The sequence below is a fragment of the Panthera leo genome, chromosome D1 (genome assembly GCF_018350215.1).
Source record: "Panthera leo isolate Ple1 chromosome D1, P.leo_Ple1_pat1.1, whole genome shotgun sequence".
Classification (NCBI taxonomy): domain Eukaryota; kingdom Metazoa; phylum Chordata; class Mammalia; order Carnivora; family Felidae; genus Panthera; species Panthera leo.
In genome coordinates this window covers 86,722,482-86,738,392 of record NC_056688.1, presented here as the reverse complement: position 1 = coordinate 86,738,392, position 15,911 = coordinate 86,722,482, and the positions used below count along the sequence as shown (strand labels likewise).

Sequence of the window (15,911 nt, the reverse complement as noted above, 5' to 3'; positions counted from 1 at the left end):
TTTGTATTTCCCTGATGATGAGTGATGGTGAGCATTTTTCATTACATGCCATCTTTTAAAAGTTGAAGTGTATTAGGATTCTTAACTGTAAGTTGATTTTGTCAGCAAAAGAATTTAAAACTTTTTTAAATGGTTATTTTTGAGAGAGAGAGGAGAGAGAGAGAGCATGCGCATGCAAGTGAGTGGAGAAGGGGCAGAGAGAGAGGGAGACACAGAATCCAAATCAGGCTCCAGGCTCTGAGTTGTCAGCACAGAGTCTGATGTGGGGCTCAAACCCACGAAGTGCAAGCTCATGACCTGAGCCAAAGTCAGCTCCTCAAGCGACTGAGCCACCCAGTTGCCCCAGCAAAGGAATTTAGATGTTGGTCATCTCAGACTTAGAAAATGGTCAGAAAGGGAACCTATGCAGTATTGAAGAGCATGCCATAAAATCAACTTCCAGTCCTGAGTATTGTATGTTGTCACTATTGACTGTAATGATGCTGCTACGCTACTGTGGTGTCATTGTTGCCCATGGAAACTTGATGTTACTAGCATTGCCCCTGCAGACTGCCAACAGATGGATTTGCAACAGTTCTTGTTCTTTGTGGTATTAGTTTCTGATCCAATATCCAGGACAGGTGTATCTGATTAGCACAGTCTGGCCTCATGCTCATAAAGCTAGTATCTGCCATGTCTGGCTTCATGTGGACTCTTGTAGAATTCCTCCAGAATTCAAAGGGAGTTCAGATACTGTGTAGTTAAGAATGTGAAAATCACATTCTTGAGTGTTTTAATATAGTGAGTATACACAGAACAGCAGTATAACAAATTATACACCAATTCAGAAGTTGGTATTTCAGAATTATAATGTGTTTGGATGATATCTGTTAAGCTCAATGGATATGTAACTTCACAAATGAAGACTTCTTTTATATCCCCTGCGATTCTAATAATCTGCAGTGATGCTAGAGTTATTTTTTTGAATTACAAATCTTATGTCTTTCTCCTACTCAGAATCCTTCAATTTTTTTTTTTTTTTGAGAGGGAGGAGGGGCAAAGGGAGAGGGAGAGAGAGAATCTTAAGCAGGCTCCATGCCCATCATGGAGCCCAACATGGGGCTAGATCTCATGACCCTGAGATCATAACCTGAGCCCAAATCAAGAGTCAGACACTTAACTGACTGAGCCACCCAGGTGCCCCCAAATCCTTCAATTATTACCTCATTGACTAGAGGATAAAATTAAAACTTTTTATCTTGGCCCACAAATCCCTTTCAAAATTTGAATCTTGTCAAATTTCTAGCCACAATCACAAATACTCTACCCCACCCCCTTACCCATAACATATAAGCTCCAACTATATCCTATTCTGGTTCCCTGAAAAATACCATGATCTTTTATGTTTCTGCATGTTTGTACGTGTAGAATCTTTTTGTCTAGAATGTGTACTCCTTTTTTGCCTTCTTTGCAAATTCATCTTTGAAGACTCCATTCAGAAACCGCTTTTCCTAATAGTGCCTTCTTGATGCCCTCAACCAAACTCCTTCTTTCTTTATGTTTCTGTGCATTCCTATACTTTAGCAATCATCACGTCATATTGTGATTATTTCTTACAGAAACTTTTATTAGATGCTAACAAACTTGGAAACTGATAATCTTTTATTTCCTTTTTTTATCTCAGAAGATTTTTGTTAAATAAGTAATAAATAAAAACACCGTACTTCCGGTTGGTTAGTTCATTTGGTTTGTGTGCTCTTTTTAAGAGGAAAAAATCCTGCATTCTATCCTTGTATCATTGTGTCTATGGTCATAGCCACAAAATAGCATTCCCACCTTGGCTAATTATCTTGCAACAGAACTAGGGGAAATAGACCTTGATGGACCAGTAATATTGTCTTAAATGATAGGTTTAAAATGGTCTTCAAAACTGTCAGAAAAGTACCTTGCTGTGATGAAATGTTTATACTGAATTTTCTGTTTATATTTCTTATGTTAAGGAACTTAAAAAAGTTACCTCAGACTTGATAAAGTCCAAGGTCACATGTCAACAAGAGATAGGAGAAGAAAACATCCATTTAACAATTAAAGAACAAAAATTTCAAGAACTTCAAGAAAGATTCAACATGGTATTTAATTAAATGCATTCATGTTTATATAATTGTTTTTGTAAAATTTATGAGAATTTCAGGATTATAATATAAAAGCATTCCTTTGTAAAGTTAATATATCTAGTAAAAAAAAGGTATTATGAATTATTTTTCACTCTAGGTAATTTTTGCCATTATCAGCAAGAATTTAAGACAATAAAATTTGTCTATAACCATTTTATTTCCACTTTAATGTAGTGTCAGGTAATCTTATGGTACAGTGGTGTCTCCAGAAAAGCTTTTGGAGATCAGAAATTTTGTAGTTTTTTTAGCATTAATATTTATAAATTTGTACACCAGCCTGTATTGGGTGTCTAATACAGTCTTTATTTCACTAGAACCACTACTTCCCCAGCAAACAAATGTTGGTACTCTGGGGTGGTAAGGGGTCATGACACTCCTAAACTTGTTGAGCACTGAATTAAATGTAGAATTCTCTGAATTTTATGTCATAACTTTAAAATTACTCAATTTTTTAAAGGAATTGGAATTAAATAAGAAGATTAATGAAGAGATTACACATATTCAAGAAGAAAAACAGGCAAGCAATCATAAGATATTTTGGAAGCCAGTAAATATTTTTAAAACTGATATAACATGAGAAATAAACAAGTTCAGTAACAAATGGAATCATGTGTAGGTCAGTTGCTAGCACATAGTAAGCACTCAGGGTCATTTGAATGGATACATGTGAACCTTTATAATCAGGTCTCACATATGCTCCCATTAAAAAACAAATCAGAGAAATGGGAAGATGTTTGTCATAGGGGACAAGCTTCCAATTATAGTATGAGCAAGTTCTTGGGGTTTAATGTACAGCATGATGATTTTAGTTAACAGTACTGTATTACATACTTGAAAGTTGTTAAGAGAGTAGATCTTAAGTGTTCTCACCACACACACACACAAATAGGAATTACGTGAAGTGGTAGAGATGTTAATTAATCTTATGGTAATTATTTAGCACTATATACGTGTATCAGATCATCATGTTATACAACTTAAGTTTACACAATGTTATGTGTCAATTATATCTTAATAAAGTTGGGAAAATATTACAATATTTAATTAATAAAAAGGATAAAAATAAATCAGTTTTTTCCTTGATAGTTTAGACCATTGGTACCCTAGCAGGTAATTACTGAAATGTGTGTATGCTTAGAGCATACATTTACAGGATGTTATACTCTCATTTAAATCTATTTGATATTTATAATTTTTCTATTTAAAAAAAATGTCCATGAAAGAAAAGTTCTGTTTCTTTTTTTTCTTTTCTGCTTTTCTTCCATTTCATTATGAATGCATATCATGACATTTTAGCCCGTTGGCAGTATGACATTTTAGTAGTGATATGTTTACCTTTTTTAAGACAAGCCAACAATAATTTTTGTTTTGAATTCTTCACATTTTTCAGTAGTGTCTCATAATCCATGGTCCATTTCAAAAAACTTTGTTAATTATTTGAAGAACTCTTGGAAATAGTACTTTGTAAGAAATTATACAAGTTATTTTAGATATTAAGTTAGTAAAATATGCTATTAGTTTATTTCAGTATCTTGTTATGGTATTTAAATTAAACTATAAAGATAATAAGTTAAGAAATTAGAAAAAGTACTTTAAGAATGAATTTAGAAACATACCTACAAAATTTTTTCAACTAATATATTTATACTCTTTTAAAGGATATCATCACTTCTTTCCAACATATGCAGCAGTTACTTCAGCATCAAACTGAAGTTAATACTGAACTGGAAGCAGAGTTGAAGGTGTTAAAAGAAAATAATGAGGTTGTATATAGATATATAGATATAGATATAGTATATTTATATCTAATGAGCTTTACCTGTTTAGTTGCATTTATCTGCCCAACTTTATCTGGGATCATTTTGAATTTTAGGGGTAAGATACGGCCTTCTTCACCAACTTGGTATCAATGTCTAAAGTAATGAATATATGTGTGTATATATATATTTCTTTAAATTTAAGTCACTAGTTAAGTGTTAAGTTTTATCAAGTATCTGACTTAATTTTGTAACAGATTGGATGAGATTTTTTTTCTTTGTCTTAGAATTGTGGCAAAGACCAAAACTGAAAATAGAAGGTGATAAGTGTCACCATATTCTAAGAGAACAGTCAGTGAACTCCCAGAAATTGAGGCAGACCCCTCTTCATGGGTTTAGGTAGAACTGGCCCTGTTATCACAGCAATCACACCATCATCTTATTTCCATATTTTTAAAAAAAATGGAGAGAGGAAGAAATTATGGTCACTGATGTTTTGGGAGTAACAGTTCCATAAGAGAGGCTTTTCTATTACATCCCTAGTTGGGAGGGGTCATACATTTCCCCTAATAAGCTAAGTGAAGGAGTCTATGTGAAAATCATGTAAAGATTGGGGTACAAAAAGGGGAAAGTGCCATCTTGTTTTGTGGATGGATGCTTGAGATGCTGTAAAAACTTGAAGGTTCACTCTGGTGTTGGCAGTAGAATAAAATGTGATAAGTTCATGTGGAAGAACTGGCATATGTTTTTTGAAGTTTGGAATTATACCAAGAGCATATAGACTAGTGCACAGTTATGTTCCAGAAATTTCAAGGAGGAAAGTTTTTGAAGTGATCTTTACCAATGGGGCTTGAAGTGTATTATGCTTGTTCCAATACTGTATGGCCCAGTAAGGGTGCAGAAGAGAGACATTTGGTGGTTTCTTGGTTCCACATGAAGGAACATGGAGGTTAGTGGAAGGGCAGAAATTGCTCTGTGTCCCCCTGGCCAAGTGATTGGATGTCTAAGTCAAGAGAAGGAGGTGAGGACATGTTCCACTGGGGTGGCCAGTGGAAGATATTTGTGTTCCTCTGAAGGAAATCTTGGAAATGAAGGTAAAGCTGAACATTTTTCAAGAAAACTACAATCACAGGGTACCTGGGTGGCTCAGTCAGTTGGGCATCTGACTCGATTTGGGCTCAGGTCATGATCTCACGGTTTGTGGGTTCCAGCCCTGTGCATAACCTATTTGGGATTCTCTCTCTCTCTCTCTCTCTCTCTCTCTCTCATTCTCTCTCTCTCTGCCCCTCCTCTCTCACTCTCTCTCTCTCTCTCTCTCTCTCTCTCTCTCTCTTAAAAATAAGCTTAAAAAAAAAAAAAAAGAGAAAACTACAATCACTTCCCATGGAAAGACCACCATCAGCAGAGGCCAAGGCCAACTTCCTGGGTATATAAGCAGTGCAGTTGCATAGGGATCCATACTCAGAAGGGCTTTTTGCTTCAGGTTTAATGTTCTGTGTTCACTGTCTTGAAATTTTCATCTTTAAATTTATGTTTTGTAAATTAAGTCTGATGGGAAAATGGAGCATGCACTGGAGTCTTGGAGCCTCAGCTCAGGCTTTGCTGTGTCTCCTACTGCCTCTCAGGATGAATTTTTGGCTGCTGGTTCTGCCATACTTTGGTATGCTAGGCCCTGCCTGGCCTCATCCTCTCTGCTTCTGTTCCACCACTGTTGTGGTCACGTTCCTGGGGAGAGGTTTGTGTTCTACTGTTGCTCTTTATGTTTGGTGGAGGGCTAAATATAGCAGGGAGGGTCTGGGTCCATTGCATATGTCTGCAGCATCATCTGTCTCAGGTTGGCAATACCTTGGCACATTAGGTAGGTGACTTGGCAGGGGGTGAGTCCTCAATCCAGGTACTGAGATGTATCCCTGCCTGGCATTTGCAATCTGTTGGGGGTTACCCATCTGCCATGAGTTGGGGCAGAGGTCCCATGGGACAGGAAGATTGACTTCCTCACCCCCAGCCAGGACATACATGGGTCCAGCAGCTTGCAGGAGGTAGAACCCAGTAGCTGGTGGATCTACTAGTGTTGAGTTGTATGGTGTGGCCCTCAGGCATCTGTGAGGATCTGAATTTGCCCTATGAGTACCCCTTTGCCCAGGGGCCCATGACATTAAATAGAAAGTAAAAAGCACGATGACATGATAAGCTCATAGGGAGAGAGAGAAAGGGGGAGTGACCATGAAGGAAGGAAAAAGTTTTGTATTTTCGTATCTTCAATAGCACCTTTTCTGTGCTTTTTAAATTTTGCACTGGGCCCCACAAAGTATGTTGAATTCATCATCATTGACTGGAGCCAGACTTAACCTGAACAATGCCAGAGTTGTCTCCTCATCGATGTTCTATGACTAATTATGTAAAGAGAGTTTTGGCTTTTTTATTTCTCTTGCCTGCCCCTAATATTATAAAACTTAGACCTGGAGGGACGCCTGGGTGGCTCAGTCGGTTAAGCATCCAACTCTTAATTTTGGCTCAGGTCATGATCTCACAGTCATGAGATTGAGCCCCCTTGCAGGACTCTGAGCTGACAGCACGGAGCCTGGTTGGGATTCTCTCTCTCTTTCTCTCTGCACCTCTCCCTCCTCAAAATAAATTAACTTAAAACAAAAACAAAAACAATTTAGACCTGGAAGAGAGAGAGGGAAGAGGTATGCCAGAGTCAAACTCCTCCTTCCTCGTAACCTCTTTACCTCTTCCAGTAAGACTAGTGAAAAATCTCTGAAAGTCCAGCTATAAGCAAGTATCCCCCACCTCCTTTACTTATCTACAGATAGATAGCTGGGACTTTCTCTAGTATTTTAAACCTTATCGCAAGAAACATGGGATAGAATTTACCCAAATTCTTTATGAGTAGCAGTTACCAGGACTGTTTTCTAGTCCATTTAGAGGAGTTGAAACAGATTTTTAGAATGAACAAAATATTAGTAATCAGCCAATCCAATCATTTCATTTCATGATGAACTAGAGGTCCGGAAAGTGTAAGCAATATAGTTCAAGGCTTCTTAATTAGTGGCAATCTTCAATTTAAATTTTTGTCCGAGTTCTGCTCCAGCACTATCTCTACATTACATTGTTAATGTATTCTTCCTAGATCAATGAGAGCTGCCACTTTTGTTAGATCAGTTATTTGAAAACTACAACTTTTAAATTGCTGTTCATGAGTTCTAAATGCAATGTTTTTGTGTTGCTTAATTTTGTTGGGTGTGAAGTGTATATGTATGTGTGTGTGTGTGTGTGTATAAGAAACATGTGAATATATACTAATATATTTTTATATATATACACTGAATTAATCATGACCTTAACTATAGTTCCAAGATCTTTTAACTATAAGTGCTAATATCTTAGATAATCCAGGTGCCTCTCTCTGTAACTAGTACCATTATTATTTGAGCCTTGATAGTATGTAGAGAAACTAGATGTCATACAGAAATTTCATGCAAAGTATTGGTAAGAACAGGATAGAATTGTCAGCTTTTTATTTTTATAAGTAACAATATTAAAAATAAACACCATCTACCATCACTTTCATTTTATAAAAAAGAATATTTTTACACCACATATTAAGGATATGATCTCAGAATAAAGATCATCTTTTATAGGAAAAGACATTTGATGATTTATAAAGACTTTTTTTTTTTTTTTTTTTGCCATAAACTAGTGACATTTTGTCATGGGTCAGTACTTGTTTGCAGACTGGTGTTGGAGAACCACTGATATATAGTATAACAAAATATTAATGTTGAACTGTTGCTGCAGATTATGCTGCATAGATATCTCAAGTGTTTTCTCAAGGAGCATTCTAATTCCACCTGTATTAAAAGGGATCATTACTCTTCATAATGGCCTACTGTTTTTCAGTGCTCTGCAATCATGCTGTCATCTGTCTCATTTTTTAATAGTAGCTTGGAGCATAGAGACCTGAATTCCCATGATAGACAATATTTCCTACTATAATTTAATCATAGTTTAGTCTAGATATGAGTCTAGTTATACTGCTATAGGCCTAGCGTTAACAAGAATAGTTTACTTAGTTTGCTCCTATAGTCGTAGTATTAACCAGAATAAGTTACTTAGTTTTTGGTATAGTAAAATATTAACAGATGGTTTATTTTGACTTTCCACAATATCGAGTTTTTCAAAATGTTTTTCAGATTTGTTAATCCAGGTGCAAATAATAACAAATAATTTTCTGAAAGAGTAAATTCCATGAGAACAGTAACATTTTCATGCATTTAGCATAAGAGCTAAAAGAGTATCTGGCACAGAGTAGGAGCTCATTAAATTTTATTAAATTAATGAATGATTAACAATGAATAAATTCAGAATCTTTGTAAGTTCAGATATTGCCAGATCCAGGCTTCTGGTTAAACATGTTGAATTGAACCCACACATTCACTTCTATTTCCTTCTAAAACTGAAATAAAATGACAGTAAATCCACAAGGACAAGTATATAAGGAAACAATAAAAATTAAGGTTTGAAAGTTGGAACCAGGGGCGCCTGGGTGGCTCAGTCGGTTAAGCGGCCGACTTCAGCTCAGGTCATGATCTCGCGGTCCATGAGTTCGAGCCCCGTGTCAGGCTCTGTGCTGACAGCTCAGAGCCTGGAGCCTGTTTCAGATTCTGTGTCTCCCTCTCTCTGACCCTCCCCCGTTCATGCTCTGTGTCTCTCTGTCTCAAAAATAAATAAACGTTAAAAAAAAAAAATTTAAAAAGAAAGTTGGAACCAGATGGAAAATTTGTAATTTACCTAGCAAAGGAAAGAAAGTAGAAACCCAAGGCAAAGGTGCAAAAATGCTAAGGAATTGCAAGCATCGTGTGCCTCTAGAAACTGGTGTGCACCCGAAGCCAAAGGCTTCTATATAAGAAGCTAGAAGCTATCATACCTCCAAATTCTCTTTCCTACCTTGCCCAAAAAGGCACTGCCTGTCTCCTGCTTGACAGAAGATTGGAGATTTACACTGGAGAGTTTGAGGGACAACAGGTTGGGAAATCCAGTGGTTTGCTGGTGACCGCTTATAGTAGGGATTGCTGGTTGTCAGAGCTGTTGTCATTTGTGAGCTGCTTGTTAAACTAATGGTAGTTTTGAATCTGCCCGTGGTGGGAATATTTAAAAGTGCCAAATGCTGTACCAATATGCTACTGAGACTGTTATATTGAGAACAGAGTGGGAAGTCTAAATACTGATATCTGAGCCCTCCCTGCTCTGTTTCCCCATTTAGAGGACAGCTAGCCTTATCACTTCCAGGCAGGAGAATGGAAGATTCCTTTCTTGGGAAACTAACTTGCTCAAGAGAAAAGACTGTAGCTACTGCAGTTAAGCTCTCCCAGTGAACTAGCTCGGCCAGATCAACCTACAGTGAAGCCCATCATTTGGCAAAACTTTCAACCAGCTTTTTAGTACTTCATTCTTTTTTTTTTTTTTTTTAATTTTTTTTTAACGTTTATTTATTTTTGAGACAGAGACAGAGCATGAACGGGGGAGGTCACAGAGAGAGGGAGACACAGAATCTGAAACAGGCTCCAGGCTCTGAGCTGTCAGCACAGAGCCCGATGCGGGGCTCGAACCCACGGACCGTGAGATCATGACCTAAGCTGAAGTCGGACGCCCAACCGACCAAGCCACCCAGGCACCCCAGTACTTCATTCTTAATACGAACATGCAGTTAAGGATCACTAGGCATAGTGAAGAAAGTCTCCACCATGCAAATCAGGCAAAACAAACAGGGAGATGGAAAAAAAAGAAAACAAAACAAAAGAAAAAAACTTGGAGAAACTAAGAAAATTTACTCAGTAAAGAGAAATATATTTGTTAATCCACAAAACAAGAATTAGGAGTCTATAAAGAAACACTGATAGAATAAAAGAGAACCCTTAAAATAAATATTTTAGGAGACATAAAAAGTATAGTGCAAAGTTTGGAGGATAATATTGAGATAATCTTCTAGAAAGTAGAACCAAAAGACAAGAAGATGGAAAACAGGAAGGAAAGAATATTAGGGGTTCAGTCCCTGAGATTTAGTGAGTTTGAGAGAGAACAGAGAAAATGAAGAAGGGATGACCAAAGAAGTAATTACTAGAATGTAACCTAGAACTGAAGAATTTGAGTTTGTTTTGCTCAACACCAATACCTATCATTATGAAATTGAATACACACTTAGAAGATTCTAAAACTCTTTGTGGAAAAAAGAAGTAGGTCATATACAAAGGATTAAGACTAGGAATGGCAACATAATGACTTTAGACTTCTCACTGGCGGTGCTGAAAGATAGAAGATAATAGAACCATGTCTTCAGTGGTTGGAGAGAAATTGATTTCTAAAGCAGAATTGTACTGTATTCAGCCAAACAAATCACTATGTATTGGTAGAATAAAGATATTTTCAGACATTTAAGTCCTCAACAAAAGAAGCATCCTGTATCTCCCTTATCAAGAAGTAATGGAAAGTTTCTTTACCAAGACAAGAGAATAAACCAGGAAAGAGGAAACAATAGGATCTAGGAAACTGGAGACCCATCCCAGAAGAGAGAAGGAAATCCTCAGTGATCACCTGATCAGTGTAGTGGACTGAAAGAGCAATAGGTCCAAATTGTAATGAAAGAATGGAAAGTCTCCAAAGAGTGGAAACCGAGAAAATATCTGATATAGGTAGTTTCTTTTAGATGAGGGTATGGGTCGGGACAAGAAATGATTGACATATGTAATACACTGTTTTAAGAACATAATGCTCTTGGTCATTTATTATTATTAGGATAGATACTGTAGTATCTCCTCTCACATCTCTTCTAAACTTTGATTTGTATATCTTCTAAAATATCACTTTCTTCAAGTGCCCAGTGATCCTTAACTACATATTCATATTAAGAATGAAGTATTAAAAAGCTGGTTGAAAGTTATCAATATAGATACTGTATTTGTCAGAATGTTAAAATAGTAAGCATCTATTAAATATATGCATTGTAAATATTCAGAAACTGTTCTATTATTATGTTCCATGTAAATTAAGAGGAACACATGACTTCTATAAAAATATTTACATTATCGGGGCTCCTGGGTGGCTCAGTCGGTTAAATGTCTGACTGGCTCAGGTCATGATCTCACCGTTTGTGACTTAGAACCCTGTATCGGGCTTTCCGCTGTCAGCACAGAGTCCATTTCAGATCCTCTGTACCCTCCTCTCTGCCCCTCCCCTGCATATAGGCACACACTCTCTTTCTCTCTGTCTCAAAAATAAAAAATAAACCTTTAAAAATATATATATTTACAGTAGCCTGAGGTAGAGGCAGTCAAAATAGGTATTCATTGAAAGTTATTAAAGTGCAGTTATGCTCTTTATGTGCTAAAGGAGAATTTTGATGTTTAAACTGTAAAATGCTTTTTATTAGCTATTTCCATAATTTTGCATAATAATGTCATTGTGTATTGATACTCTAGATGCAACTGAGAACAGGTGGATACCATTTAAATAGAATACTGTGAAGCCTTTAAAATGAGATAGATCTGTACTTTATGGCATGGAAAGTAAGCAAGAAATATTCATTTTTTAAGAAAAAACAGATTGCAGAAGAACACAGTATGTATGGTATGGTCTCATCTGTATTTGAAAAGACATATTTTATGTACTAGTATGCTTAGAGACAACTTCTGGAAGGCAACGCAAAAAACTGCTAGAGTGGTTACCTCTGGGGAGGAGAATTGGAGAGCTGATAGAGGAATACTTTACCTTTTCTTTCTATATCCTTTGTGTGGCTTGAAATGTTTACTTTGAACATACATAGCTTTCCTAATGATAAATAAACTTAAAAATTCCAGATGTATTAGACATGTAGGTAGAGTTCTTAACTATTTTTTTTTAACAGAAGTTTACTTGGATTATCAGCAGACATTGAAGAAACCTAATAATATTGGTGACAATAATTTAATACGTTTCAAATCCTTGTCTTAGAAAACAGTATTTTTTAGTCTTAAAGGTTTTTTTGGAGGGGGTGTAGTGATTATATTAATGTTAATTTATGAAGTAATGAGTTCATATGGTAAATATTGAAGCTGTACTAAAAATGTGTTAATTTTAAATTAAAAATTAAAATTGTATTTAAGGGTTTTTTAGCTAGTTAATTTCTAAAATAAATAGATATGGAAAAAATGTTCTGTGGTAGTTAAAATTTTGTAGTAGAGTTGGGCTGGATTATGCTACATTTCATATTTTTCAGTGCTGTACTTTATATTACTTTTTCAGTACATTAAAACTTATGCAGTGAAACTGAATAATGGCAATGTTTTTATACCCTTTTATAGCCATTTCTTTTTCATAACCTCCCCCTATTTCCTGTTAACTAAACTATAAGCACCTTTCTGTTAATTTATGAAAATTATTGTTGAGATAGCACATTATCACTGATCTGTATGGCACTTTCAGCATGTTAGAAGCAAAGGTCCAAGCAACATAAAACACATCAAAATTCATTAATGTGGTATTGATTATTTTTTGGATAATTAATTTTATTGCAGACCCTTGAAAGAGATAATGAGCTGCAAAGGGAGAAGGTAAAAGAAAATGAAGAAAAGTTCCTTAATCTTCAAAATGAGCATGAGAAAGCACTGGGAACTTGGAAAAAGCATGTAGGTTTATTAAATAGTAAAATATTAAAATATTTTAAATAGTTGTAGACATTTAAAATAACTATTAAATACTAAGAAAATATTGCAAAAATCATATAGGAATAAAATCAGACACATGTTCTTCTTGCACTTGTATTTCCAAGAAGTGAATGCTGTTGAAAAGCTAAATTTAATAAAATTTCCTGTAATGCTTTCATGCCTGAAAAACCACACATATACATGTGTGTATATTTATATATATATAAATATTGATATATATAATTTGACTTCCCATATGTGACAGAGAAAAATTAATTACCTTTTCATAAAATAATTGCATAGTATTTTAGTAAATTATTAAAATAATTATATAGGTACTATTATTAGTAGCAGTTTTGTTGAGATGTATTAAAACCATGTTTAGAACGTGTACAGTATTTGAGTTCTATAGTATTAACATTTTATCATAAAGAATTGATATGTTATAAACATAGATATTTCCTTAAACCACATCCATTTATTTTACACTAAATTTTCATTTTAGTAAAGTAGATAATAAAAGTATGAAATGGTATAAATTAAAATTGTAAAATATAAAGGTTCACTTTAAATATTGGTGGGCCCCAAAACTGATGATTCTATTTTAATATGTATTTTCATTTCCATTCAATTCTTTCAAAAGAATTCACACAATAGAAAGTCATGATGAGTTTATGGAAACTATATTTTGGGAAAGAAAGATTATGTTTTGTACTATTATACTAATTACACTATACTTTTCTAATACTATAATAATGTAATATATTTTATACTAACATATATATATATATATATATATATATATATATATATATATATCTGAGTACCAGGTTGATAAACATTTTATAGATTTTGATATAAATTGTTATATAAGTAACTCTTGATTTTTCAATTCATTTGCAGCTAACATGTTCTCTTAATTTGTATTTTGGAGAGATCAAGTCTTCACTGATGAATTTAATAAGGTTTATCCAAATCTCAAAAAGTATTTGTAGTTAGTTGTATCAGAATACTAAAAAATGCTTGCTCTCTGTACAAGTAAAGTTTACTGTTAAGCAAGAAGCATAGTAACATTCATTTTAGCTTAAGCGAATTCACATTTCATCTTAACACTTCCTTATTATTCCTGATGTTTAGAAACCTTGGAAATGATACCGTTGGGATAAGGAAAACTGTAAAGTGAAAAGAGAATATACTTAACTATGTCAACCACACCCCTCCCCCCGCAAAAAGATTAGTTGCCCTAAGAAAATAAGACATTCCTTTTCCCTGAAACTATAACCATGCCCTTCTCACAGGGAAAAATCAATTGAATTCCAAAAAATAAGCAGTTTCAATAAGGTGAGGCCTCCATCTGTAAATTTGTATAAAATTGGTTTTGTCTTAAGATTCTTTAGTTTCTACAATCATTTCACTTCCATATGCTTTAGTACTAAACAAAACATAGTTAAATAAGAAAAAGCTGCTATGGTTCTATATAAGAGTTTTCTTGAGTGGGAGGTCAGATCTACTCTTTAATTGTATTTCTATCTCTTTGTAAGTTTTTCACCATTCTTGAGTGAAGGACAGTGCAGGTGTTGCTAGAGGATTGTATCAAGATGGGTTTTTAAAAACTTAAAAAGATACTGGCAAAAATAAGATGGAATCATATAAACTGCTATTTCCACCCCTCTCCAAAACAACAACAGTAAAAGAAATACCGTACAAATAAAACTTTGTGACTATTATTAGATAGTACAGTTAAAATTCATTGAAATTTATAAAGAACATGTTGTATGCATCTGTTTGCATTTGACTAGTTATATAGTTAATGGATATACATAGACAAAAGACAATTAATGAGGTTGTTCAGAAAATACTTAGTGGAAGGGGTTGGTTATAAAAGGAATTCAATTCACAACATTTGTTGAGCATCTACTGTGTTAGGTACCATTCCAGGTACTGGATTTTCAGAAATGCCCAAAATAAATTTAGATTAATAAAGAGCTCACACTCTAAAAGGGACAGATAACTATGAAATTAACCACAGTAACATGGAGTAGTTTAAGTAGTATTAACAAATTACTGTGAAAGTACAAAATAAATCATATCACTTAGCTAGGTTGGAGAAAGTTTTAGAGAAAAGATGACACCTAGAGTTTGGCCTGGAAAGATAAATAGGGTTTCACCACACAATATGTGTCCATTTCCTACACTTCTCTTTCCATCCTGCTGGCATTCCACTTAGTAAAGAATGGGAAAAATCATGGAGGTGTGAAACTGTATCTTCAAGGGTGATGAGTAATCTGATTTGAATAAAGCATAGGATATGTGAAATGTGACATTGGAAAATAGGTTGAGATCATCTTTCAAAAGGCTCCTTACTAAGGAGGTTGAATTTTGTAAGTAAAGGGAAGCCATTGAGAATATTAAAGCAGAGAAGCGACATAGATCTTTTAGGAAAATAACTCTTGCAACAGAATGGAAGATGGCTTTATGGAAAGAGGCCAGTAAGAGGAACACTGTAAATAATCTAACCTTGAGCCTATGATGGTGTCAGTGAGGACAACAGTAGTGAGAACAGAGAAGAGGAGTAGATGCGAAAAGCATTTAAAAGTGGAATTGGCAGAGTTAAGTGACATTTTACATACAAGTATTAGAAGGGGAAAGGAGTCAAACATGACTCTGTGATTAGTATAACTAGTAGAATGATAATGTCATTGACATAAGGAAGGTGGAAGGAGAAGAAGATTTGTAGATGAAAATGAGTTTAATTTGGAAGCTGCTGAATTTATACTGCCTGCAGGACATCTAGCCTGAAATGCATACCATGCATTTAGAAAACTTGAATCTAAGGAGAGGGGTTGGGAGATGAGATACAGACTTAAGATTTATTAGCATGAAGATGAAATTTGAAGGTATGGTTCTAATCATCTATGGAAGGAGTGGAGGACTTGTGACGAATCCTATGGAAGAAAGAGTAGGGTGGGTGTGTGTTGGGGCAGGGCGGGACGGGGAGCCTGGTAAGAACAGTGAGCAACGTTGGAGGAAAGAGGAAGAATAGTACCATGAAAACAAAAGAGGCTGTTCCAAGAACAAGTAGGCAACGTAGTCCTGCTACAGAGCTGTTAAATGGTATGAAACTTGGGAAAAATCCTTTTGCTAATTTGCAGGTGATATCTGCTAGCGGGGGCTGGGGGGAGGGATCTATAGACCAATGAGGATAGAAGTCAGGTTGTTAAGGAGTATGGGAGGTTAGAATTTGAAAGTAGCAAGTGTGGATTTTTATTTTAAGAAGTGAGAGAGACAGTAAATGGGTCAAGGATAAAAATAAATTAGGA

At 35.1% G+C, this 15,911-nt stretch overlaps 1 protein-coding gene across 2 annotated transcripts in view; it reads left to right on the top strand.

Moving 5' to 3' along the window:
• Positions 1–15,911, top strand: part of CCDC73 (coiled-coil domain containing 73) — a 141,883-nt gene that overhangs the window by 106,419 nt on the left and 19,553 nt on the right. Inside the window, exons 1-5 of one of the 2 annotated variants that reach the window (XM_042904670.1) lie at positions 552–589; positions 1,980–2,108; positions 2,611–2,670; positions 3,812–3,916; positions 12,463–12,573. In XM_042904670.1, the coding sequence (XP_042760604.1) occupies positions 560–589; positions 1,980–2,108; positions 2,611–2,670; positions 3,812–3,916; positions 12,463–12,573 (435 nt within the window). In that variant the 5' untranslated portion in view covers positions 552–559. Of the gene's footprint in view, positions 1–551; positions 590–1,979; positions 2,109–2,610; positions 2,671–3,811; positions 3,917–12,462; positions 12,574–15,911 lie in introns of those variants that run through there. The other variant, XM_042904669.1, reaches the window with a different exon arrangement.